Source organism: Ornithorhynchus anatinus, chromosome 7, assembly GCF_004115215.2.
Source record: "Ornithorhynchus anatinus isolate Pmale09 chromosome 7, mOrnAna1.pri.v4, whole genome shotgun sequence".
Lineage (NCBI taxonomy): Eukaryota > Metazoa > Chordata > Mammalia > Monotremata > Ornithorhynchidae > Ornithorhynchus > Ornithorhynchus anatinus.
This window is the reverse complement of record NC_041734.1, coordinates 15064389-15090523: the sequence shown is the minus strand read 5'-3', so window position 1 is coordinate 15090523 and position 26135 is coordinate 15064389. Positions and strand designations below refer to the sequence as shown.

Sequence of the window (26135 nt, the reverse complement as noted above, 5' to 3'; positions counted from 1 at the left end):
AAGCTTAATTCAGAATATCCTTTCAAACATAGCTAGCAAATATTCTTGAAGAATTCTGGCTATCCAAATTCTTGAACTCAAAAATCATAATTCTTAAAAAAAAATACTTCAAACAATGATTCAAGATTGATTCCCACAGATCACAGATTATAATCAATTGAACTTCTAGTGAATTATCAGCTAGTGTTATTTTCTTTCTACCCTGCAACTGACCAAAGAATTCTGATTTCACTAATGACATTAAAAGCCTGACAAAGCATCAAACTTTCAATCATCTTCTATCAATGATAAGACACATTTAAGCCTATTGGGTATATGCACTGAATTCACAGTCTGGCAAATAAAGTCCACCATGAAACTTCAAATGAGTATTTGCTAAAAGATTTCAGTGTTAGATCTTATTTCCTGACACTAACAAGGACAATAACTGTCTGAAAGACATCAACATGCCTAATTGAGGGAGTATTACTGGTGGCTTTTTTGGTTTTATTAGTTTTCCTTAGACATTTTCATGGATCCCGCATATCTATCTAATGATGAATTCAATTGATAAGATAATTTGGTATTTTTTACCCACAATATTCCTTCAGCGTTCAGAAAGTTCTGAGTGCTGGATATGTCTTCATTCTCTGTGGCTGTCATCATTACCTAGGTGGATGCTTTCATGCACAGCTTGAAGCGATAAAATAAATGGACAGAGAGTTTCCATGGATCTGGATGATTAAATATACCTATTTTATGAGCTCCAATGAACAAGCCACAAGTGTAAAGCATTCCAAGCCTTCTCTTAGCATATACCCTAATTTCTAGGTTGCCTCCCCTCTTGAGTAAGCCACCATCGTGACTGTGTGCATTTTCATGGTGACTACAGAATTCACAGGATCCCTAAGGCACGACTACACTGCAATGCTAATGACAGGTCCTGGCCTCAAAAGACTTCAACAGGGACAAGATACACAAGAAATATAATCAGCATATATTAGAAGAGGCATTTGTAAAAATAAAGGAAAAATATAGAATGGGTTAAAGAGAAAGACAGAGAGGGATACATAAATGGGACAGAGGAAGAGAGAGACCTGGATATGAGGAGCAAATAGGAGAGTCATGGAAAACATAGATGGAAAGCAGCAAATAGAGAATGACAGATAAGTAGGTTTAACAATTCTGAACATTTTGATTCAAAAGAATAGTGAGGCCAAAACAAGACTTTCATATAAAAATGTCTCCCATATAAGCACGGGCAAAATAAAAAACCCAAAATACGCATACTTGCCCCAAACAGTCTTTTCAAAAATCAGTTTTCAGTTAAAAACAAACCAAACAAAAATAACACAATTTTTGTCCTGGTATATGTGCATGGTCATTGAAGATCAATCAACATTAGTGGCACCCTCGTACCATTTGTACCACTTTCAAACCTTCCCCAAGAATCCTCTCTTTAGAACACTTATAATTAGCAGGAGACATAAAAATTATTTGTTGCTCTCTCCTCTGAACAGTCCCATGAATTTAGAAAGCAATACAAAAAACACTTTACCTCCATGCTAACGGATGGAAAAATTATATTGTAAATAACATGCCATTAACTGAGCTGTGCAGGTTTTAATAAAACAATGACTTGACCTAATACATTATTTATATAAGCTTTTCTGTTTTTCTCTCTCTAAGGGTCTTAGAATTCCTTTCCTTTCCCTTCTTCCTGCCTTTGACCACCTTTATTGCATCCGCTCCACTCTTTCCTGTTTCCTTCCTATTCTTGGGATCTGACCTTAAAATATCCATCTCAATCAATTGTATTTATTGAATACTTACTGTGTGCAGAGTACTGTACTAAGCTCTTGGAGAATATAACAATATAACAGTCTTTTCTCAAGGCTTTTCCTGCCCCCTCACCCCCAGTAATATTTATAGTTATTTCATTTTCCTCTCAGTTTGTATTGTTTCATATGCCTTTACCATTTAATCTGCTTCTGTTCTTTCACCCTTCATTACTGGCCTCTTAATTGTGATTCCTTACTTTATTTTAGTTTCCACTTAACCTTCCTTTGATGCCTCCTTTCCAGAGCTTCTGTGTTACTCATGTGTTTGTCCAGCACTTCCAACTTTTCCTTCCATAAAGAATTAGTGGCACCAGGATTATAGTGCCTAATTATATTTTTGCTTTCAGATTTACAATTGTTCTTTCCAAAGAGTTATTTGAAACTACCCGCAGCTATTTCTCTAAAAAAAAATTGAATGTGTCACAAAAGAGGAGCTGTATGGGACCCAAACTGAGCTTCATTACTAAATGCGAGAATAGCATTGTTTTAGCAGGACCCTGAACATCTGAACAAGAGTGAAAAAAAAAATCTACAAATGGATCCAGGAACAGGTAGATGTGAACACACACACACACACACATTCCTTGCTCAGGATCATTTTTTCCCTACTTATTCAGTTGCTTTCCTTTCAAGTTTAATCGATCAACAAACACAAACTGGAGTTTACAAGCCAAAGAAGAAAGACCAAATTGGCAATTAGCATGACAAATGTCTCACCGGCATCTCACACAACCAAAGGGAATAGAGAGAGGAACTGGAGCCAATCCACTCTGCCTCTTTCCTTAAATTATCTGACAAAGCAAAGTTTTTAGCCAGTTTACGAGGGCAGATGCATCACACGATTAAATCCCCAAACAAGGACCAACAACTGAAGGTCCAAGGAGGCAGCTGAAATCCCCACAACCTATAGGCAGGATTCTTCACATGAATTTACAATTGGTCCCTATTATCATCATCATTAAGGTACACATTAAGCACATACTATGAGCTAAGAACTGTTCTAAGCACTGGGATATAAACAAATTAATCAGACTAGACACAGTCCCTGTCCCACATAGGGCTCTCAATCTAAGGAAATGTTCATTTTAAGTAACTACATTTTAAACTGCACAAGCAAAAGGGCTTCTTCATCGATCGGTCTGTCCAGAAGAATTATTCCAACTCAAAGATCCCTCTGCACCTGCTCTCATCATACAGCTAACTTCTGATTATTCACAAGGCTGATTATCCATCTTAATTTGCTTCCCCCCTGCTATCTGTCTTTTGATAATGTACATGGAAAATGAGAAGGGGATCAGACTCAAACCAATTTTGGTACTTGTTAGCAGTTCTGGTTTGGTTGAGGGAGGAAATTTAAATTATTGGCTAGAACAAGTTTTTTTTCATTTAATTATATGTAGATCTCAATTATCCATGTTATCCTAATTCCCCAATACCATCAATAATTGAGCTGGCCAGGATACATTCTCTGATGCCAAAACAAGAGGGAGAAAGATTCCCAGGGCAAATTAAGGTAACATCTTGATTCTGAATCTATTTAGAAAAATCTATATATATAGTGGATTAAGCAGTACTAAAACTCAGGATATTGAACTTCATAAAGTTGCAGTGCACCCCTAAATATAGCACTATTCTCCTTTCTGATCTTGTTATGCAAACTAGTGGTAAAGTATTCACATTATTATTCTCTTTAGCTGACTGGAGCAGGTCATCATTCATTCGATCATATTTATTGAGCACTTATTGTGTGCAGACCACTGTACTAAGTGCTTGGAAAGTACAATTTGGCAAGAGAGAGAGATAATCCCTACCCAACACCAGGCCTGCCAACAAGTCCAATATTTTGTGGTCAAATGAACCAATGCTAGGCTTCTAGGACTCCAAAGGAGGCTAGTGGCCAGCTGTTCACCACTTCAGTAAATTCAGAAAAAATTACACTTTAGCCTGGAAATTATCCAGGCTAAACACTAGCATGGAAATCAGCATTAAGGAACTCCATTCTGACAGTAGCATGGTTTAGGCGCTGGAATCAGTTTCTAAAAAGGGAATTTCCTTCCTTGGCCTCTTAAAAAATAATTTTTATTACTGGAAAATATCAGATGGTTGGGTTCCTGGTGAGGTCATATTGTTAGATGAAACCCTTTAGAGAAGCAGCGTGGCGCGGTGGAAAGAGCACGGGCTTTGGAGTCAGGGCTCATGAGTTCGAATCCCAGCTCTGCCACTTGTCAGCTGTGTGATTGTGGGCAAGTCACTTTACTTCTCTGTGCCTCAGTTCTCTCATCTGTAAAAAATGGGGATTAAGACTGTGAGCCCCACGTGGGACAACCTGATTCCCCTGTATCTACCCCAGCGCTTAGAACAGTGCTCTGCACATAGTAAGCGCTTAACAAATACCAACATTATTATTATTATTAACCCCCACAACCACCAGTATTGTATCCTGCAAATCTGAACTGGAAAATTGAAAAGAACCATACCTAAGTGAAGATTGCCTCTGGACAGCACTTCACTGCTGAAGAGTATACAGGCCTGATGCATTATAAAATAAAATCTTGAAAAACAATTGAGATTTAAAAATCAGAACCTGGCTTATAGTAGACCCGAATGATTCCAACTCTCTGCTATAACCATGTCCTTACCTTTTGACTCTTCCAAGACAGGATCCTTTTTTATTTAGTTATCCAGAGGGAACACATCCATTCTAAAAAATACATTGCTAAGCCCTTCTGGAGCCCAACAACCCCCAGTAGAAAGACTAGAGGTAATAGAGTAGTTGGAATTGACCTGACTGCCTTTAATCTCAAATACTGGCTAGAGCAATGGAAATAATAATGAATGTTAAAAGAAGAACAAGTTACAGACCATATTTAAGTACAAAATTTTGAAAATTTTCAGACCAAGGTCTGCAATATAGTCTTTCCAGAGGACACAAAAAGATAAAAAAAAAATAGAGCTGTTGGTGTACAAAGAGCCATGCAAAGAGAGAAGATAAAAGGTAGAAAGTGGGGAGGGAGATAAGGAAATGGCAAAAGAGAAAGGGAGGAGAGATTATGAGAAAGGAGGATGAGAAGAGAAACGTAGGGACAGAGGGAAGTAGGGGGAGAGAGGGAAGTCAAGGGACTGTGATGGCAACAGGTAAAGTTTCTGGGGCTCCTACAAGCAATTCATTCAATCGTATTTATTGAGTACTTACTGTGTGCAGAGCACTATACTAAGCACTTGGGAGAATGCAACAAAAAACAGACACATTCCCTACTCACAAGAAGCTTACAGTCTAGAGAGGGAGCAAAGAATGTGTGCAGGGATCTCCTCTGGTTAGGTTGGGTGAGTGCAAACCCCAAAAGGCCAAGGACCCAATTTCAAAATGCTTTACTTCCAGGCCATAGGTCTCTGAACTTGTTATTGACTAAATTGCCTATAATTTAAGGTACTGTATTCTAAAACCCTAAAGGTTTCCAAGTGATTAATCCTTAGATTTACAAGCTGGTACTCTGATAAGATCTTAGAGAAAAGTGAGGCAGTTAGGAAAAAATAAGCAGACAGGCCATTAACTGTCAAGAGATACTCACAATCCAAACTTTCCATAAAATTTCATCTTAAGGGAATAATGTATATACTGTTTTATTATTTAAGACTGATATCTATATCAATATCTTTGAGTGCTTAACACTTAGCTTATGTGCTTTAATAATTACATTTTTAATTTTAGTATTGCAGTGAAATTGCTAATTAAATAAATACTGCACTAATCAATCTTGTCCTTCTTAGACTGGAAGTTTTGAAAACATCTTTCATTAATTTAAAGACTGAAATGTTTAACAAGGATCTCATTTAATTATCCTCTGGGAAATTAAAGATGAAGCATGGAAACACAACTTTCTATGCATACCAAATATACCTTCTTATAATTAAATGTAATTAGCTATCAAAGATCTGCAAATAATACAATCTCAATCTCAACAAATCCTCACATTGAAGGCAAATAATATTCATTATTAGGAAATAATTCCATTTATACAAGGAAACATCTTTGTTAGGGTTTCTAATAATGGATAAAATAATTTCCTACACAAACAATAATGCAATTAAAAATAGCACTTTTACATTAGACACTCTTGATAGCCAACCGTAATTTATTGGGAATTAGGGATGACTTTCAAAGGTCAGAGTTCAGGGTCAGGTACTTGACTGCAACATTTGCCTGAATTTATATTTTAACAGAAATTTATATTTTATATATATATAACAATATATATTTCAGTTCCTTGACCAGATAGTGGAATAATTAGCATATTTTGACACATTTTGAAGAGCCCACACCTATGCTCCTAGAGGGTAAGAATTTGGTTTGATATTGTTTGATATCTTTTACACACATGTTGCACACACAACAGCACATTTATACTCATTGGGCAGTCATAGCTCTCCACAAATACAAAAGTAGTGATTCACCAGCAGCATAAAAGGCCCACAAATCATTGGAGTTACAATCTGAAAACTTGAACTAGAGAAACTGAAAATTAAAAATTGTTAGTAGAGGTTGGTCTCTGGACATCATTTTACTACTATTACCCCTGGCTCCTGTGGTCACAAGGTTCTTTAAAATAATTGAGCATTGAAGGTCATTGTTGGCTCATATTAGATCCTAGGACCTCTTCGTTATGGTCCTTGCCACCCCGCACACCTATAAAAACATATGATGGTGTACAAATATCAGCCATTATTGAGCGCTTACTGTGTGCAGAGCACTGTACTAAGGGCTTGGGAGACCAAATACAACAGAGTTCATAGGCATGTTCTCTGCCCACAGTGAGTTTACAGTCTAGTGGAGGTGATTTAGAGATTTGCTCCCTTGAGTCATAGGTTGATACTTTCTCTCAAATAGAGCAGCCAATTCAGAATTTCTGTTTTCCAGGTCAGTCTTTCAACTGGAGTTGAGGTAAGACTTTAATATGCTCTGCACCCAGAGGATGCTCAGTGAATACTGGTGAATGTTGAATGTATTTGTCTTTAACTCATCTTCTGATGAACTCGGACAGTGTCCCCAAAAGGATCAAGAGAAAAAAATAAAGTGAGTTGCCAAGATAATATTTTGAGTGATATTTTTGACTTCTTCAATCGTGTTTATTGAGAGCTTATTGTGTGCAGAACACTGTACTAAGCATTCATTCATTCAAGTGCATTTACTGAGCACTTATTGTTGCAAAGTACTGTACTAGCACTTGGAAGAGTACAATATGACAGTTGGTAGACACACTCCCTGCCCACAGTGAGCTTACAGTCTAGGGGGAGAGACAGGCATTAATAGAAATCATTAACATGCACACATTTCCCGTGGGGCTGAGGGAGGGGTGAATAAAAGGGTAAAAATGATCTTCTTGAAGATCATTATGACAGTTAGGACTCTGCAATCCTGTAACACTTCTTCAGTGATCCCTATTTTAAAGGAAAACCAATGTAGTACTTTATCTCCCAGCTGGTAGATCTAGCCTTCTGCCAAAATCAAAGCTTTCTCTATTTTCATGCTCCTCTAGACTGCAAGCCTTTAAGTCCACTGCTGATGGCAGGGAAAGTGTCTATTAACCCTGTTATAGTGGACTCTCCTTCAGTCAATCGTATTTATTGAGCGCTTACAGTACAGTGCTCTGTCCACAGTAAGTGCTCAATACATACCACTGATTGCTTGATGCTCCTAACATCAATGGTGATTCCTCACACTAAATTCCATCTCTTCCCCTTTTAGTAAAATCTCTGCACTCAGGACCTTTCCCTTGTTGCTAGAAGGTGTGCTCAGATCATTGATTTTCTTCCTTGTCTGGGAGAAGGTGGCATCATCTTCAGTGTTGTCTGGCTGGTGTGTTTGGGTTTATATAGATCATTAGGGAAGTAAAGCAATCAGTCCACTCACTCAGTCCTGGACTGCAAGCCTTTAAGTCCACTGCTGATGGCAGGGAAAGTGTCTATTAACCCTGTTATAGTGGACTCTCCTTCAGTCAATCGTATTTATTGAGCGCTTACAGTACAGTGCTCTGTCCACAGTAAGTGCTCAATACATACCACTGATTGCTTGATGCTCCTAACATCAATGGTGATTCCTCACACTAAATTCCATCTCTTCCCCTTTTAGTAAAATCTCTGCACTCAGGACCTTTCCCTTGTTGCTAGAAGGTGTGCTCAGATCATTGATTTTCTTCCTTGTCTGGGAGAAGGTGGCATCATCTTCAGTGTTGTCTGGCTGGTGTGTTTGGGTTTATATAGATCATTAGGGAAGTAAAGCAATCAGTCCACTCACTCAGTCCTGGATCTCTTCAACCTTGGCATCCCACCATTGTTCATGTGTATTCCTTAACGTAATGGAGTCATCAGGAAAGAGAGTTCCTTAGGCATCTCGTAAAAAGCTACTGGGAGTTGGTAATACACTGCTAGCTTTAGGCAAGTAGCTCCTTGCTTGTTACAGGCAAGGAACACGTTCATTAATTCTGCTGTGCTGTAGTCTCCCAAGCACTTAGTACAGTGCTCTGCACATCGAGAAGCAGTGTGGCTTAGTGGAAAGCGCACAGGCGTGGGAGTCAGAGGACGTGGGTTCTAATTGTGACTCCGCCACTTATCTGCTGTGTGATCTTGAGCAAACCACTTAACTTCTCTGTGCCTCAGTTACCTCCTCTGCAAAATGGGGATTAAGACTGAGCCCCACTTGGGACAACCTGATTACCTTGTATCTACTCCAGTACTTAGAACAGTGCTCCAGTGCAGAAACGCTCTGGGCATGTCACTCCCCTTCTTAAAAACCTCCAGTGGTTGCCTATCAACCTCCGCACTAAACAAAAACTTCTCACTCTAGGCTTCAAGGCTCTCCATCACATTGCCCCCTCCTACCTCTCCTCCTTTCTCTCTTTCTACTGCCCACCCTACACGCTCTGCTCCTCTGCCGCCCACCTCCTCACCATCCCCTGTTCTCACCTATCCTGCTGTCGACCCCTGGGCCATGTCCTCCCGCGGTCCTGGAATACCCTCCCTCCTCACCTCCGCCAAACTAATTCTCTTCCCTTCTTCAAAACCCTACTTAAAACTCACCTCCTTCAAGAGGCCTTCCCAGATGAGCTCCCCCTTTTCCCTCTGCTCCCTCTGCTCTCCCTCTACTCCCCCCTTCACCTCCCCTCAGCTAAGCCCTCTTTTTCCCCTTTCCCTCTTCTCCTCCCCCCACCCTTCCCCTCCCCTCAGCACTGTGCTCATCCGCTCAACTGTATATATTTTCATTACCCTATTCATTTTGTTAATGAGATGTACGTCACCTTGATTCTATTTATTTGCTATTGTTTTAATGAGATGCTCATCCCCTTGATTCTATTTATTGCTATTGTTCTCGTCTGTCCACCTCCCTCGATTAGACTGTAAGCCCATCAAAAGGCAGGGACTGTCTCTGTTACCAATTTGTACATTCCAAGCGCTTAGTACAGTGCTCTGCATATAGTGCTCAATAAATACTATTGAATGAATGAATGCGTGAATGCTTGGCACATAGTAAGTGCTTAACAAATACCGTCATTATTATTATTATTATTATAGTGAGTGCTTGTGCCTTCAAATGTCAATTCTGTACATGGAGTGTCTTCATATAGAGAATTAAAGGATTTATATCCATGAATCATATATAGTGCTGTCATAGCATTCTACTGAAAACATACAGTAAAAGTATTCTAAAAACTGAGTGTAAATGTACATGTGTATGGCAGTATACCCTAAGTTAAGTTAGAACATTTGCTTTTACTATGTGTTTTCAATAGAAAGCCATGACAAAGCTAGGGTACAGTCTTCTCACAAAGGGTGTCTATCTACAATCAAAAGAGAGCAGCTGGAAGAAATGGTTGTATCCTACACCTCACAGCACTAAGAATGAACATTTTGTTCAAAGTCTCTAGAAAAATAGCTTCCAAAGATGTGCAGATTCTTCCCATGCAAAAAAGTCTTTGTGTAAGAAAGACTTTGTTATACTAAATAAATAATTATTTGTTACACTTATATGCCCCATTAAGCTTAAGTTTATTTTATAATTATAATTATAACCTACTGACTTATGGTACTGCCTGACAAACATAATTCAGTGTTTAAATAACAATAAAAAGTGAAAAGAGTGTAGGATAAGGAAAATTATGTTAAAACTAGAGCATTCTACACAAGTGAAATCAAGGTTGAATGAAAAGAAACCAAGAAAATAAATAAGCTCACAAAGAAACATAGCTAAAAATTACAGCTGTCACTCACAGAAAATATAGGATACAAAGGCAATTAAAAGAGAAGTTAAATTCAAATGTATATGGTTGTGCCTGATCAGTCTGTTACTAGACTGATTAACTACGTTTGAATTCATTGCAGCTCTTAGTAGAGAGTTTGGCATGTAATAAGTGCTTAATAAATATCCTAATTTCCATAACTGAAAAGTATACAATGGAAAGGAAAATAAATGATTCTTTCTTCGATGTCATTCAAGACCAATGAGCAGAAGACAGCTTCCTCTGAGGCAGATTTTCATCCCTACCTCTGTCAATATGTATAACTTCCACTCAGGTTTTAAGGTTTTTTCCAAGTACTAATGAAATGCAATATAATTTGAAGAGCAGGCTCTCATTCCAGAGAGTACTCAAGAAGATGAGAGGGAGGAACTGAAATAATTAAATAATCTGAAGCAGAGATTAGAGAGGCCTCTGACAGGAAATAGTATTGCTTCATAGTAGTAGTGATAGCGATGACATTCAAACACTATTTGCAACACATTCTACCAAACTTCTCGGAAAGTACATGAGAAAAATTACACATATCCTGCCCACAAGGAGCTTTCACTCTAATAAGTAAATTAGATGTAAGAATAATTTACAGAGTACTCAGAACAAATAAATGAATACACAATTGAAAGACACTGAAATCAAGTTTTGCATAGTGCTGGAATTATCACAGTCAATGAGCAGTGTGGCCTATTGGAAGATCAGGGGCTTGGGTGACAGAGGACCTGCATTCTCATCTCGGCTCTGTCACTTGTCTATGTGACCTTGGGCCAGTCACTTCACTTCTCTGTGCCTCAGTTACCTCATCTTCAAAATGGGGATTAGGAGTGTGAGCTCCATGTGGGACGGGGATTGTGTCCAACCTGATCAACATGTTATCTACCTCAGTGCAAAGTACACTGTCTGACATGTAGTAAGCACTTAAACACTGAACACTAAAAGGTGTTGAGGGGTGATGGGTATAAATTTACATGTTAAACATGGCTGGTGGGTTGATAATTCTTACGGGCTTGGAGAAGGCTTGTTCAAGGTTCCAAAGATGAGGATGGGTTTTATCTTATTCTCCTATCTTTCTCTCCAATCCCTTTTTACCCCTCTTCCTCCTTCATTGGTCACTCCTATCCTCTCCTATCCCCAACTCCAACTCTAGCAGTAAATGAAGTCTTTTCCCACCACCCCCATTCTCTTCACCCTCACACCCAGCCCCAGCATAATTTTCTAGTTATGTCTTAATTACATTAGATTCAGATACAGTCATTCTGATGTAATAACATATACTGCATGTATGGGCTGTTCACCTAATGCAGACCTCTTAGTTTGAGTAAAGTTAATGGGAAGGAGGAAGGAAGGTTAAAAAATGGGGCATCATCTATATGTGAATTGAATATCATTTATGAAAATATAGTTCAAAGAGGAGATATTTTTCCAATTCTTCATAATTCTCCTAAGGATTCATCGATAGAACCCCACGGGTTATAGAATACATTAATACAAGCAAAATGCTATTATAACAAATTTCCATGAGGGAAGAGAAGAGTGTCTAAATTGTTTCCCTGCTTCAGATAGTCATTCATGGACTGTGAGTGAAATGATACTCTGCTGCTTCCGAACACATTAGGATGAACCAAAAACTCCAAAGATTTCCCTACGGTGGTCCAAAACCACTCTATAAAGGGGTGCATAGGAGAAGGTCATTCTTCCTTCAGTTACATTTATTGAGCACTTACTCTGTGCAGAGTTTGTGCTAAGTGCTAGGGAAAATGCAATGCAGTAGAATAGGCTTAGATGATCCCTGCTCACAGTAACTAAAAAAAGATTTCCTTTTGTTGACTTAGAATCTCCCATCTTCAAATTTCCATCCCCTCATCCTGCTGGTGGGAGATTAAATGAACAATTTCTATGTTTACCATCAATAGTGATCTTTCTCCAATCTCTCAGCAGATTTTGTTGGACCATGATTTTTCCTTACTATCAGTAGAGTTGCATTCTTTAATATCTGAAGAGTTTGGTTCAAATTTTTGCTTGTTCATTAGTGAAATTGTTTTAGAAGTTTGTATATGAGCATTACCTCTGCCATTATACAGGAGGCATGTAAGCAAATATCTGTTTCAATTTGGTCATTCACTAATATCTCAAGGGGAGCTATAAATCACAAACATGTATTTTCAGCAAATGAATTTGAATAGAGGTGATTCAATCATCGCTAGAAGCATACTCTCTCTTCTCTCCAGCTAGGAATGAATAAAGAAAGGACGGGGGGCGAACCAACATTGAGGGGGGGCAGTAGCTCCAGATTCTTTGCCAAGTGAAGCCCTGTATTGGCTCAGGAGAGCTCAGCAGCAGTAGTCGGGGATTTTTTGTTGTTGTTGATTTTGGTTTTTGTAGGTTTTTTATGGTATTTATTAAGCCCTTACTATGTGCCAGGTACTCTAAGCACTGGGGTAGTTACAAGCCAGTCAGGTTGGACATAGTCCCTGTCCCACATGGGGCTCATAGTCTTAATCCTCATTTACAGGGGGGTTGGTTGGGTGTCCTCCCTTGGCCCCAAGATGTGCTGCTTCCTAGAAATAACTCAGGCCTGGACTAAAGCAGACTACAGGAATGGGAGTGTAGCAGAGCTGTGGCCCAATTCCCCGCCCCCCCCCCCCAACATTTTAGAGCTTACATCTAATGTTACTCATTAATGCTTTCTTGCCGCAAGGCTCACTCACCTAAACTCATTCAGGAACCCTCTTATTTCTTTGCAAAATAGCCAACATTAAGTCACCATGTCCTCCTAGGCCCTTTCTAGTACTCAACATATATCACAGATGCCTCCAATCATATCTATTGAGAGTTTACTGTGTGCAGAACACTGTGCTAAGCACTTGGGAGAGTACAATAGAAAAATATGACAGAGTTAGTAGACATATTCCCTGCTCTTAAAGGAGCTCCACTTTCCCAAGCTGCCATCAGCATTACTGATCTCATTATTCAGCAACAAAAACCTGGCCAAGCCAAGGGTGAGGAAAGGAGGACAGAAGAAGACAATGAAACACTGAATATTTGTTCACCACTTGTCCTCTGTATGACCTTGGGCAAATCACTTCATTTCTCTGGGCCTCGGTTATCTTATCAGTAAAATGGGGATTGAGACTGCGAGTCCCACGGGCAACAGGAACTGTGCCTGGCGCGTAGTAAGCACTTAAATGCCACATTTATGGTTGTACAGTTGATTCCACTCAAATTTGAAATATATTCTTTTGAACAATTTCAAACCAAGTAATTCAAGACAAAAATATGGTACTCAAATGATAAATGAGAAGACAAAAGGAATAAATGAAAAAAATCAAAATTATAAAAAGCTGCTTAATGGAAGTAATGTCAATAAACCCCCATCTATTAATCCATGTAATTTTACTTTTTCTGTTTACCTTTGAAGAGAAAGCTCTGTTAGAGAAAACCTCACTGTTCAAGTAAGTATGAAATGAAATAAACTACCAAATCTGCTTAAATCCCTCAAGTACCATTTGTTTTCACTGCATAGTAGGATAGATAAGGAAAAGTAAAAGCCTTTTTTTAACCTTGTAAACGGGACCAAGGCAGAGGTAGCTACTGGCCTCCTTCTGAATAGTAGGTAAGATCACAGTTGTTAATAAAAGTGAGGAGGATACAAAGGGTTTCCTCTTTTTTTTTTTTTTTTAAGTGAAACAATAAATGGGTCTGAGCATCATTAAAATTAAGCTTTCACCAGCTCCTAATTTTCTTTTGGGCTACAGAAGCTATTGTTTGTTGAAATGAAGGGAAAGTAGAAACTGTTAGAAGCTGTTTACATAGTGCAAATGACAGCCCAAATTAGAGAAGAGATATATGTTAATGAACAAAGGACTGCATACAAATGGAGGTACCAACTCTCTGAATTTTTTTAAAAAATCTGTTTGGTTGCATGTGCAATTAGGCAGCACAAATCCTTTATTTTCAGTTGAACTAGGAGTTTCAATTGCAGTCCTAAAAATAATTCTATTTCTTTGTGCATGAAAATGTTGCACATCACTGCTTTTAATTGAGTGCTTAACATGCACTTTTTGAAAAATCTAGCCTTAAAGGTTTTGATAATAAGAGGAAAATACAGAAAGACTTTAAAACGTTTAAATTTCCATCGTACTTTTATCCTCCCTGCAAACTACTGCAGCCCCTTAAGTAATTTTTATAATTAAAAAATACCCATTATCCATTCAGGAACCTTAAAAATAACCTTATATTTGCTTACTTCATATAAATAGCAAGCTCTTATGACTGGATGTCAAATTAAGCAGAAGCAGTCCTAGCTTCTGGAAAAAAAATTCCTGACGGAAGTGGTGATTAAGCTATACCAGGTGAAACTCTTTCCCACTAAATTATGTTTTAATGTTATATAAGAAGGATATGACTATAAGAGCAACTGAATGAGAATAAAAGAAATAATACTGTCACTAGGTCAGAACAAAGCCTCCCCCGCCATCTCCCCTCCACCTCCAGTTCAGGATTCCAGATTCAAATATGACAACAAGATGCTTGGGGAATAAATATGACAATGGTTTCCCTTGCTAGACATCCTAATGATTCTGACTGTTCATCCTTAACTTTTCTCCTCTAAATCCCTAACCTTCCCTCTGGTAACTCACTTTGAGTCGCCCATATGTGAATTTTCCCAACTTCTGAAGAGATGCCAAACTGAGCGTTTAGTACAGTGCTCTCCACACAGTCAGCACTCGATAAATACAATCGAATGACTGAATCATTGACATAAATCCTAAACCTCATAGACTCTAAGCTCACTGTGGGCAGGGAACACATCTACAAACTATTGAACCACACCATCCCAAGATCTTAATACAGCGCTCTGCACACAAGCGCTCAATCAGTACAACCGATTGAATGACTGAAATCTTCATTGTTCAACATCTTGGTCAGACAGGTTCACCCTAAGAGAAAGGATTTCTAAACTCTTACACGATGTTCACCATCGTTCGATAATTTACTGGTCTAAGTGATCCAAATATACGATATAGCTGCCTTATGGGTTTGAAGATGACACTCTGGACAGTGACGCTTTTTATCAACGACTACAATTTGGCCCCATATGACCAATGTACAATTGACGGTGCCCTTCTCAGTGTGTCTAAGTAAACATTAGCCCTGGCTGCCCTGTGCAATTTTGGAAGTCTCTGATCCAAAAGAGTCACCACACTCTACCTGCAGCAAGCCAGGGTATTCTGTCTTCTGCTGCAGGCTCCCTACTGTCAGTAGCTGCATCACATTGTTTGTGATTTCTTCTTTGAATATTTAAAGCATTTCTCCTGTCTTTGAGAGTTTTTCCATTCCAGCTAAGAGAAGCAGCGTGGCTCAGTGGAAAGAGCACGGGCTTGGGAGTCAGAGGTCATGGGTTTGAATCCCCGCTCTGCCACTTGTCAGCTGTGTGACTGTGGGCAAGTCACAACTTCTCTGGGCCTCAGTTACCTCATCTGTAAAATGGGGATTAAGACTGTGAGCCTCACGTGGGACAATCTGATTACCCTGTATCTACCCCAGCACTAGAACAGTGCTCTGCACATAGTAAGCGCTTATTACCAACATTATTATTATTACTATTATTATTTTGTGGTTATTTGGGCATCTTGCTAGCTACCATTTTCTCCCAGTAAAATGGCCTCAGAGAGTTACTAGCGCTACCCAAACCTTTTTGCTTACCACCAGAAGCTGGAGGTGGGGGAGCATGTGGTTTGTCCACTAATAGTGTCCAGACTAACTTCCATTTGAATGAATATTAACATTTTGACTACCTAAATGTGCCCTTGAATATGGCAACAAAATTTATGGATTTTTTTTTTTAAAAGAACCACACTCCTTGATTTACAAAGGACACATGAGTAACTCAATTCCCGGAATTAAACATACTACAACCAAGGGAAAGAAAACATTAAACTTTACATGTTTATAATAATGATAATCCTACCAAGCTTGTAATTTACACTTTAATAAATTGATCTTAGGCTTAATTGTATCAATTAATCCCAATTTTCATTTTCATTCAAAAGAACCGCAACACTGTTACATTTTTCAGGATCTTATCTCAATGTAAGAATTTGGTTTTACGTGTAATAGACTCACTTTTCTATTTAAAGATGTCTCTTTTTCATGTACACTTCCTCTTTTTTTTTCTGCTTCCTTTAATTTATCTTGACTCGAATCAATTTTCTGCGTAGTTTCTGTAATCATTTTGCTGTAGTCAGCCCAGAGAGATTTTGAGGAATCTAACTGGGTCCTAACAAAAACACAGGAATAATGAAAATTCACACCCACCACAACTTTCGCAAGCATCGTCACATTCAATTCAGAAACTAGGGGCAAGTTTTCCAAATTTGAAAATAAAATACATTCACTGAGATTGAAGAGACCCATCTTACATACTCAGAGTGGAAGCAATAAGAAAACATCAATGCCCTATACTACTACTACTAATGGTATTTGTTAAGCGCTTACTATGTGCAAAACACTGTTCTAAGCACTGGGGGGGATACAAGTCCCACGTGGGGCTCACAGTCATAATCCCCATTTTACAGATGAGGAAACTGAGGCACAGAGAAGTTAAGTGACTTGCCCGAAGTCACCCAGCTGACAAGCGGCAGATCCGGGATTAGAACCCATGACCTCTGATACCCAAGCCCGTGCTCTTTCCACTGAGCCATGTTGCTTCCTTACTACCATGCAGTGGTACAATGTTTTCACATTTTCCAGGTCTGTAAGATGGAATAGACCTGAACCAATGTGTATACATCACCCTATTTTACCTTGTCCCACTTCTGTGAATCTTAAGAAATTCTATTGCCTTAAAATTTGAAAATGCCTATTAATTCGCCCAATATCCTCATGGAGTGGCAATGTTACAATAAGCGGCTTCTCTAATCTTTCTCGGCTATCCCACATTAACCCAGTGGGAAATGTTATGCTGTTTAAAAAAAAAAAAATCATTCTACCCTTTAAAAGACACTTACTGATAGTACTCTACTTTCTCTCTGCCATTTTGAAGCTCAGTAGTCATATTTGCTCTTTCGTTTACAGCCTGCAGTGTAGTTTGCTGATATTTTTTTAAAGTTTCTTCATATATTTTATGAACAGCATTGTATAACTCTAACGCCTAAAAGAGTAAATGCAAGCATTTATTGAAAAATGACCACCTAGGACAACCACCGTGGGATGGGTGAGACAGTGGTAGCAGAAACAATCTGGTATTTCTTAAGTGTTTACTGTGTGCAGTGCACTGTACTAAGTGCTTGGGTGACTACAAAAAAGAGTTAGACATGATTCCTGCCCTCGAGGATCTTACAATATCGAGGGGAGACAGGAACTAAAATAAAATTACAGGAGGAGGAAGGTACAGAGCATAAAGATATGTAATGGAGGAGCGGGGTGAGTTCTTGGGTGTTTAAGGGATGCAGAAATGCTGAAGAAGCCACAGGAGGCAGGAAAAATAGAATGGGGAGAGAAGATAAATCAGGGAAGTCGTTCTGAGGGAGATATGATTTCAGGAGAGCCTTGAAGCAGCGTGGCCTCGTGGATTGAATGCAGGCCTACGAGTCAGAAGGACCTCTCTGCCACTTGTCTGCTGTGTGACCTTGGGCAAGTCACTTAACTTCTCTAGGCCTCAGTTACCTCATCTGTAAAATGGAGATGAGCATGAGCCTCATGTGGGACACGGACTGCATCCAATCTGATTAACTAGTATCCACCTCAGCGCTTAGAACAGTACTTGGCACAAAGTAAGCATTTAACAAGAACCATAATTATTTTTATTATTAAGGAGATAGCAGTGATCTGCCCAATGGGAACTGGGAGGGACATCCAGGCCAAAGTGAGAGGAGCAAAAGGCTGCAGACGAGAGAAACGAAAATGAGGCACAGTGAGAGGCTTGAGAGGAGAGAGGTATGTGAGCTGGGGTGTCGTGGGAGAATGATGATAAATAACAGAGAGAAAGTCGATTGAGTGCCTTAAAGGCAATGGTCGGGGCTTAAGAAATATACCAAACAGTCCAGTTTTCACCTGATCTGACCCCTGTCCAAAGTTCTGTATAGAGAAGGGGGCTTCAGCAAAGGATGATGACCTATACTCGAGTGCCACCATTGGACACTTTTGCCTTTAGAAACAGCACCATGGACCCCCTCCCACTCTTTTCAGAACGGTTGGGGAGCAGCCACGCTGCCCGCTGTCCATTGAGAGGGTGTGCTGCAAGTCATGGGGAGTCAAAGCCCTTAGAGCCCCCTTCAGAATAAGGGTAAACCAGATGCACCCACTAATTTATACTTCACCCAGCCCCCACTTGCATTAAAATCACTGAGGTGCTTCAAAGATTTCCAATACCTCCCTCCTTCCTGTCTCACCAGAAGCAACGTGGCTCAGTGGAAAGAGCCCGGGCTTGGGAGTCAGAGGTCAAGGGTTCGAATCCCAGTTATGCCACTTGTCAACTGTGTGACTGTGGGCAAGTCACTTAACTTCTCTGGGTCTCAGTTACCTCATCTGTAAAATGGGGATTAAATGTGAACCTCAAGTGGGACAACCTGATTACCTTGTATCTACCCCAGCACTTAGAACAGTCCTCTGCACATAGTAAGCGCTTAAATACCAACATTATTATTATTACCCAGAGGTATTGGAAATCTCTAAAGTAGCTCAGTGTCTTTTAATGCCCAGTAAAGCAGCCTACTCCACCTATGGGCACAGTTAGGAAAGTTTTTTTTCTGGGAATATTTGTTCCTTCCCCTTCATTATTCATATTTTATCTACTTATGTCATACCTTACTTTTTGGCCTAAGGCTCCTTGGTAGGAGATAATCAAACTTATTGAGCATTTATGTGTGGTGGATAGCAGCGTACTAAACACTTGGGAGAGTACAATATAATTAGAGTTGGTAGACGCGTTCCCTGTCCATAACGAGCTTACAATCTAGAGGGGAAGATAGACATTAATATAAACTCCGGATACGTATGTAAGTGTTATGGGTATTATGTCTTGCTCTAAAAATATTAAGTTGAAGTCATTCTATGAATGCTGAATTATTTCAGAATTACAAAAATACTGTAGTTTTATCCTAATACATATGATTTAAAACTGTGTGACATTGATAAGCAAGCCAGTCATCTGAAATTTAACCCTTGTCCTTGGAAATAAACCAAGAAAAGACTAGAAAATGTCTTCCTATACAGAAGGATGTGAACTCTTCATGAATTCATTTATTCAATTTAATCGCATTTATTGAACACTTATTAGGTGCCAGGCACTGTACTAAGTGCTTGGGAGAGTACAACAATTAACAGACATTGCTTGCCCACAACAGGTTTTCAGTTAGGAGGACAAAATTGGGCCTTATTGAGATTTGAACTCACGAACCCAGTTTACAAGACCAGTGCTGTAAATCCTTGAGTTACAAAATTCAATAATCAGTCATTTTTAAAAGTTATATGAAATGCTTTGGCTAATGAGCTAAAATTAATTTAAAGAAAAAACAAAAAAGAACCCAACTATTCTGGAAGCCCAGGAGGAGGGGAAAAAAACAAAAAACTGATCAGCTCAAAAACAATCTGCAGTCTAACTTCCATTAAGGCAATTTTTCCTCTCTTGTAAATGCAATTAAGAAAGTTAAATTTTAAAATTCACAAGATTTGTAATTGAAATTGGAAATACATGGTGATGTCAGATGATGGGCAAGACAAAGAAAAAGATAATGGAAAAAACACAGTAATCTCCTCTGTAATTTGTAAACTCCTTGAAGAGTGGAATCCTGTTTACCAACTCTACTATATTATACTCTCCCCTAAGCTTTTAGTATAGTGTTCTGCACACAATAAGCAGTAAAAAACATTACTGCTTGAACTCCACACTACCGCATATAACATGGAAAAATAATGTATGCAGGAAAAATAATGTTGGCTGCTCCCCAACCATGGAGGGGGTCCATGATGCTGTTTCTAAAGGCAAAATTTTAAAAATTGGTTATTTTATGAGTTCATGATGCATTTAATATTTAAAGAATTCTCCCAAACTGGTTTTCCCTAAGCTGATAACAGCACTAGCTTTTCAGCACTTCTGTTTACTGATGGTATCTTTTTACTTTTCATATTTGATAAGTCTAATTTCTGAGAAATTATCCAACCATGACAATACCTACATCATTTCCCCATATCAACCTTCATTAACTTCAGGATAAAGCAGCTAAATTATTTTTGGCTTTTAAGAAGCAGCCCAACTTTTACATGTTGAAATGTTCCCACAGAACCATTGAAATTATTCTTGGTTTAAAATATGACAATTCAATTTTCAAAAAGAAGTCTACTCCACTGTAAGATTATTGCAAAACTGTGTTTATATCCCATGCTTTTTTTACCTTATTTTTGTTCAATTGCATTCGCTCCAAAGATATACATTCAAGCTGCAGCTTTTCTTCCAGCAGAGGGCTGTGTTTCTTCATGCAGTTTATATCCTCTTGGATCTTGACATTAGTTTCCTCTACTTCTGCCACTTCATACTGAAGCCTTTTTAGCCGACGGACTTCAGTATCCAAATACCAGTGGATTTCTGTAACATCTTTCACACAAGCCTCATGCTCTGTCAAATACAAAGTGGGTAGATATTTAGAGGGAATGGGTAAGTCAGAGTAAAGAATGCAGATAGAAAATCTTCTGCAATTCAATTAATTTCAAATACTGCTTTAGTATGCAGAGTTTAAACTTTGTTAATCAACTGTATGTTTTAGGGAATGGGAAAAATGCACCTCCAAATGTACATAAATGGAAGTGCTTAGTCCAGTGTTCTGCATATAAGCACTCAATAAATACAACTGATTCGATTAATCATATTTATTGAATGCTTGCTGGGTGCAGAACACTGTATTAAGCGCTTGAGAGAGTATACGATAACAGAGTTGAGACATTCCCTGTCCACCGAAAGCTTATAGTCTAGAAGGGGAGACAGAGTAAACTAAATAAATGAATCACAGATAGGTACATAAGGGCTGTGGGACTGAGGGAGCGGTGAATAAAGGGTGCAAATTTAAGTGCCAGGGCATCAAAAAAGGGACTGGGAGAAGATGAAATGAGGGATTGGTCCGGGAAGGTCTCTTGAAGATGTGCTTTTAATAAAGTTTTGAAGGTGGGGAGAGTAATCGGCTGTCAGATATGAAGAAGGAGGGTTATCCAGGCTAGAGGCAGGCCATGGTTGAGAGGTCGGCAGCGAGACCAACGAGATCGAGGTACCGGGAGTAGATTGGCATTAGAGAAGAAAAGTGTGCTGGCTGGGTTTTAGTAGGAAAACAACGAGGTAAGGTAGGAGGGGGCAAGGTGATTAAATACTTTAAAGCCGATGGCAAAGAACTTCTGTTTAATAGGGAGATAGATGGGCAACCACTGGAGGTTCTTGAGGAGTGGGGAAAACATGGACTAAACGGTTTTGTAGAAGAACAATCTGGGCCACAGAGAGAAGTTTGGACCAGAGCTTGTAGAGAGACAGAAGGCAGGGAGGTCAGCAAGGAGGTCGATGCAATAATCAATGTACAATAGGATAAATGCTTGGATTATCATGGTAGCAGTTTGGATGGAGAGCAAAGGGTGGATTTTAGGGATGTTGGGAAGGTTGAACCAACCAATTGAATAAGTGTGATGAATAGAAGAGATGAGTCGAGGATATCACTAAGATTACAGGCTTGGGAGACAGGGAGGGTGGTGATGCTGTCTACAGTGATGGGAAAGTCAGGGGGAGGACAGGATTTGGGTGGGAAGATAAGGCCTTCTGTTTTAGACTGGTGAAGTTTAAGGTGTTTGATACATATTTCATTATATGTTTGATCCTTGACCTTCAAAAAGTGCTAAAATCATTTTAAAGTATATTTCTACTTCACAATTACAAATATATTTTCCAAAGATATTTGTGTAACCCAAGAGAAAAATAAATTCCCCAAATAAATCATTAAAACTTTCACACCAGCCAAATTCAGGACCGAGTTTAAAGTAATATTTCTCTCTACTTCTAAGAACATCATAGTTGTAAGTGCTCAGGGAAAAGATGCACAGAGCCTAATTTGAAAGTTTCCATACTTCAGAAGTCTCTTTCCTGAAAGTACTTGCTTGAGGTTTCTAGTTTTCATAAAAACAAAGAAGTAGATTACCTTCGAAAAAGCACAGTAGCAATCAATCAAGACTCTTTAGATCAATAAAAATGCAATTAACAGAATACATTTTGAAGGCACCAAACTTAAATATAGGAGCACAGGTTATTTGAAAATGATTGCTCCTCCTTTCCCTACATCTAGGGATGTAGAGTCCACACACACACACAAAAAAAAAGCAAAATGAAAATGCACATAACTCTTGAAAATTTTCTTTAAAAAGTCATCTAAACGATTTCACTGAGAGTTGGATTAAAGTATGAACAAATAAAAGCCCCAAAACATCTAAAACTAAACAAAGATTCAACGGAAAATGTTATTGAGGTTCACTCTTATAGGGAAAGAAGCAATGGAATCTGTTTTGTGAAGGTTTAAAAAGTCTTTTAGCATGCCTTGACACAGACTGGGTAACATCTTTAAAAAAAAAATCCCTTGATAGACACCAAGGTCCAAGTCAGGTGACATTTATCAGCATCTAAAAGAGTTGGTTTTTTTCCCTCTAAAGACTAAAAACGCTGCCTCTTCAGGACACTGAGGTGCTGTTACTCCAAGTTAGCTACTCACCCAGAAGTCCCACACACAATAGCAGGGTACTATTATTGTGGTACTTATTAAGCTCTTACTAAGCACTGGAAATAATCAGGGCAGACACAGTCACTGTCCTGCATGGGGCTCTCAGTCTAACTAGAAGAGGGAGCTACATTCCAATCCTTTGAAAGACCAAACTACTTTATTTACTTTATTGTAAGATGGGCAGAAAAGATGGCCCTAATAATAAGATTTGGGGTATTTGTTGAGGTCTTACTAGTGCCAAGCATTGTAGTGAACTGTGGGGTAGATCCTAACTAAGCATATCAGACACAGTCCCTACCCCACAAGGAGCTCACACTTTATCTAAACTTCCCAATGAAATCGTATTAGGCCCAGGGAGAGCAGTAAAGACCAACTGATTGTTAAAGAAGCAGCAGGCGATGGTCTTGCCTGCTTTGCAGATAAGTTCCAAGAAGCAAGGGCTCATAATAGATCTGTTGCACGAGAAGAAGGGAGTACCCTCTGTCTGGGTATCAGCAGGACTTGATTCCTCAGAGTACATAATACTTCCTTGTCTTCAGGGCCAGCTTCACACATTTCATCATCAAGAGGTGGGGAAAACTGTGTCACCCCCACTTCCCCACCACTGTGTATGACATCATACAGAAGTCTGCCCAACTCCACCTGAACCTATGCCAATCTTCCCTCCTCCTCTCCTCACCCCAGGATCATTTCACTCCCTGCCAGATCCCACAGAGAAAGGCTGGGCACTTTCACATCTCCAAATACCACCACCACCATGTAGCAGCCCCGTGGCCTCCTCTTCTGAGAGTGGACCAGAAGGGAAAAATGATTGACTCGCCATCCTGCCAGCGGTTAACACTGATGGAATCCTACATGGAAGCCAGAAACCGACTGCCCTGAGGGAAATGGATGTTTGGCTGAGGCTGAGCTCTTTTGTAATAATAATTATGGTATTTGATAAGCGCTTACTATGTACCAAGCACTATCCTAAGATAGATACAAGTTAATCAGGTTGGACACAGTACCTGACCCACATGGGGCTCACACTCTTGATTCCCATTTAACATATGAGGTAACTGAGGTCCAGAGAAGTTAAGTGATGCAACATGGCCACGCAACAGACATGTGGAGGAGCAGGGATTAGAACCCAGGTCCTTCTGACTCCCAGGCCCATTCACTAGCCATTAAGCCATGCAGCTTCTGTTTTGTAACCACCCAACCTTCGCCTTGAAATCATCACTGAACTCTCTCAAGATCTACACATCCCTGAATGGACAAAACATCCATATTGCCACAGTGCTGAAGGGCACCAGAAGGTCTTGCCAGTCTCTCTCTTCCTCTTAACCACTTCCAGAAACCCGATACGTAAGTTAACTGCTAGAGGGTGAAACCGAGTTGACAAGGCATGGGTGAAGAAACTAAACTTTGATAACCCCACTCCCATTCTGTTCTCCTCCATTCACATTAGCTCTAATTTTGCCCTCCTAATAATGACGGAAAGAAGAGAAGATAGCAAAAACAACCATCTCAATAAACTAACAAATATGAAAAAATTCACCAGCCTGGATTTGATTTTTTTTTCTGTTTGCCTTTTAGGAAGCCCACCCTCCCTAAGGAAGCACACAGGTAAAAAAAAATAAATAAAAAGTCCTCCACAAGCATCAATCATTAACCACCCTGGGAAAGAGAACACGGCTATTTGCAAGGCAGAATTAGTGGAAGGAATTCTTTAAAGTTTGCCGGAGCATGGCAACAGCTCTTTAATTAAAATGCATCCTATTTATCATCCCCCATAGAAAAGGGCTTCAATTTTCTAACTTGTTCCAAATCAAGAATAGAAATGGAAATAAAAAAGTATTTATAGCTGCCTCCACTTGAAACTGGCTGTTGGTGCAGTTCAATAGTTTTAGTTCAAGATTGGCTTCCTATGTTATGCTGGAACAATCTTTTGTGAAAATTGGACTTTAGGCATCTATTTCCCATTTCTAAATGAAAATTTCTTTAAGATTATTCTCCTCTTTGTTTCACTTTAGAGGAAAGGATGAATCTTCAACTGCTCCACAGCCGTCCGCAGGTAACCAACATGTTAATGAGTTTCTTATTCCTTGGAATTCACAGCCCATGAAATCAAACTCTGTAACCTCTGCCTCATCAACAGAATCCGCAAATTGGAAGAGTCCAGGGTGGCATAGGTAATAGGAGGTATCTTAGACTGTGCTAAGAGAAGATCTATTAGTAATTAGAAGAGAAGTTCTCCCATCTGGCCCAGTCCCCTCTGCAAACTGAAAGCTTCTCAATCACTCAATCAGTAGTATTAAATTGAGTGCTTACTTTGTGCAGGGCACTGTACCAAGCGCTTGGGAGAGTGCAACAGAGTTAGCAGACATTTTCCCTCTCCCCAAGGAGTTCAGTAAAGGGAACTGCTCTGAGGCCATCCTTGATTAGCTATGGCACACCCGCTTCCCCTCAGAATATCAAGGAATATCACACTCTGCAAGGAGTAATGCCTTCCGATACTTATTAGGTTGGGAAAGCAGTGCCATTCTGCATCGACTCTAAGACTGAAAGAGGTTAGTTACCTCCCAAATACCATATAGCAGAGGCTTTGAAATTCTGGGACCTTTTAAAGAAACACGTTTGTCAAAGGTCTGTTTTTTCAAGAAGGTTCTCAGCTAATACAGTGGTGATAAGTGTTTCCTTTGAACTCAAAATGGATTTCACCTGAAATGAAGCTATTCTCCTGGATCTAAAAATGACTTAGTCCAATTCATCTTCAAATATTTTTTCAAAAGAAACAGTGAAATGAATAGTAAATGAAATTACAATCCATCGTCCTCATAAATCATTGCTTCATTCTGGACCCAGAAGTTCTAAGTTTGGTTTGTCCCAGTGCAGGAGAATTAGATACCCTGGGCATAGAAAACTAATAACAATTTTGGTATTGTGCAGCCCTTACTAAATGTAAAGCATTATATTAAGCAGTGGAGTAGACAGAAGATAATCACATCAGACACTGTCTCTGTCCTAGAGCACGGGTCTGGGAGTCAGAAGGACCTGGATTCTAATCCTGCCTCTGCTACTTGTCTGGTGCATGACCTTGGGCAAGTCACTCAACTTCTCTGTGTCTCAATTTCCTCATCTGTAAAATAGGGATTAAGACTGTGAGCCTCATATGGGAAAAGGACTGTGCGCCTTGTAGCATGGCTTAGAGGAAAGAGCACGGGCTTGGGAGTCAAAGGACATGGGTTCTAATCTTTGCCTCTGCCACTTGTCTCCTGTGTGACTTTAGGCAAGTCATTTAACTTCTC

General features: G+C 39.4%; 1 protein-coding gene across 1 annotated transcript in view; it reads right to left on the bottom strand.

Moving 5' to 3' along the window:
- CCDC178 (coiled-coil domain containing 178) overlaps positions 1-26135 on the bottom strand; it is a 268023-nt gene that overhangs the window by 206395 nt on the left and 35493 nt on the right. The window contains exons 8-10 of the mRNA XM_007667601.3: positions 20497-20717; positions 17113-17255; positions 16229-16382 (exon numbers count right to left, since the gene is read on the bottom strand). Coding sequence (XP_007665791.2) covers positions 16229-16382; positions 17113-17255; positions 20497-20717 — 518 coding nt within the window. The remainder of the gene's footprint in view (positions 1-16228; positions 16383-17112; positions 17256-20496; positions 20718-26135) is intronic.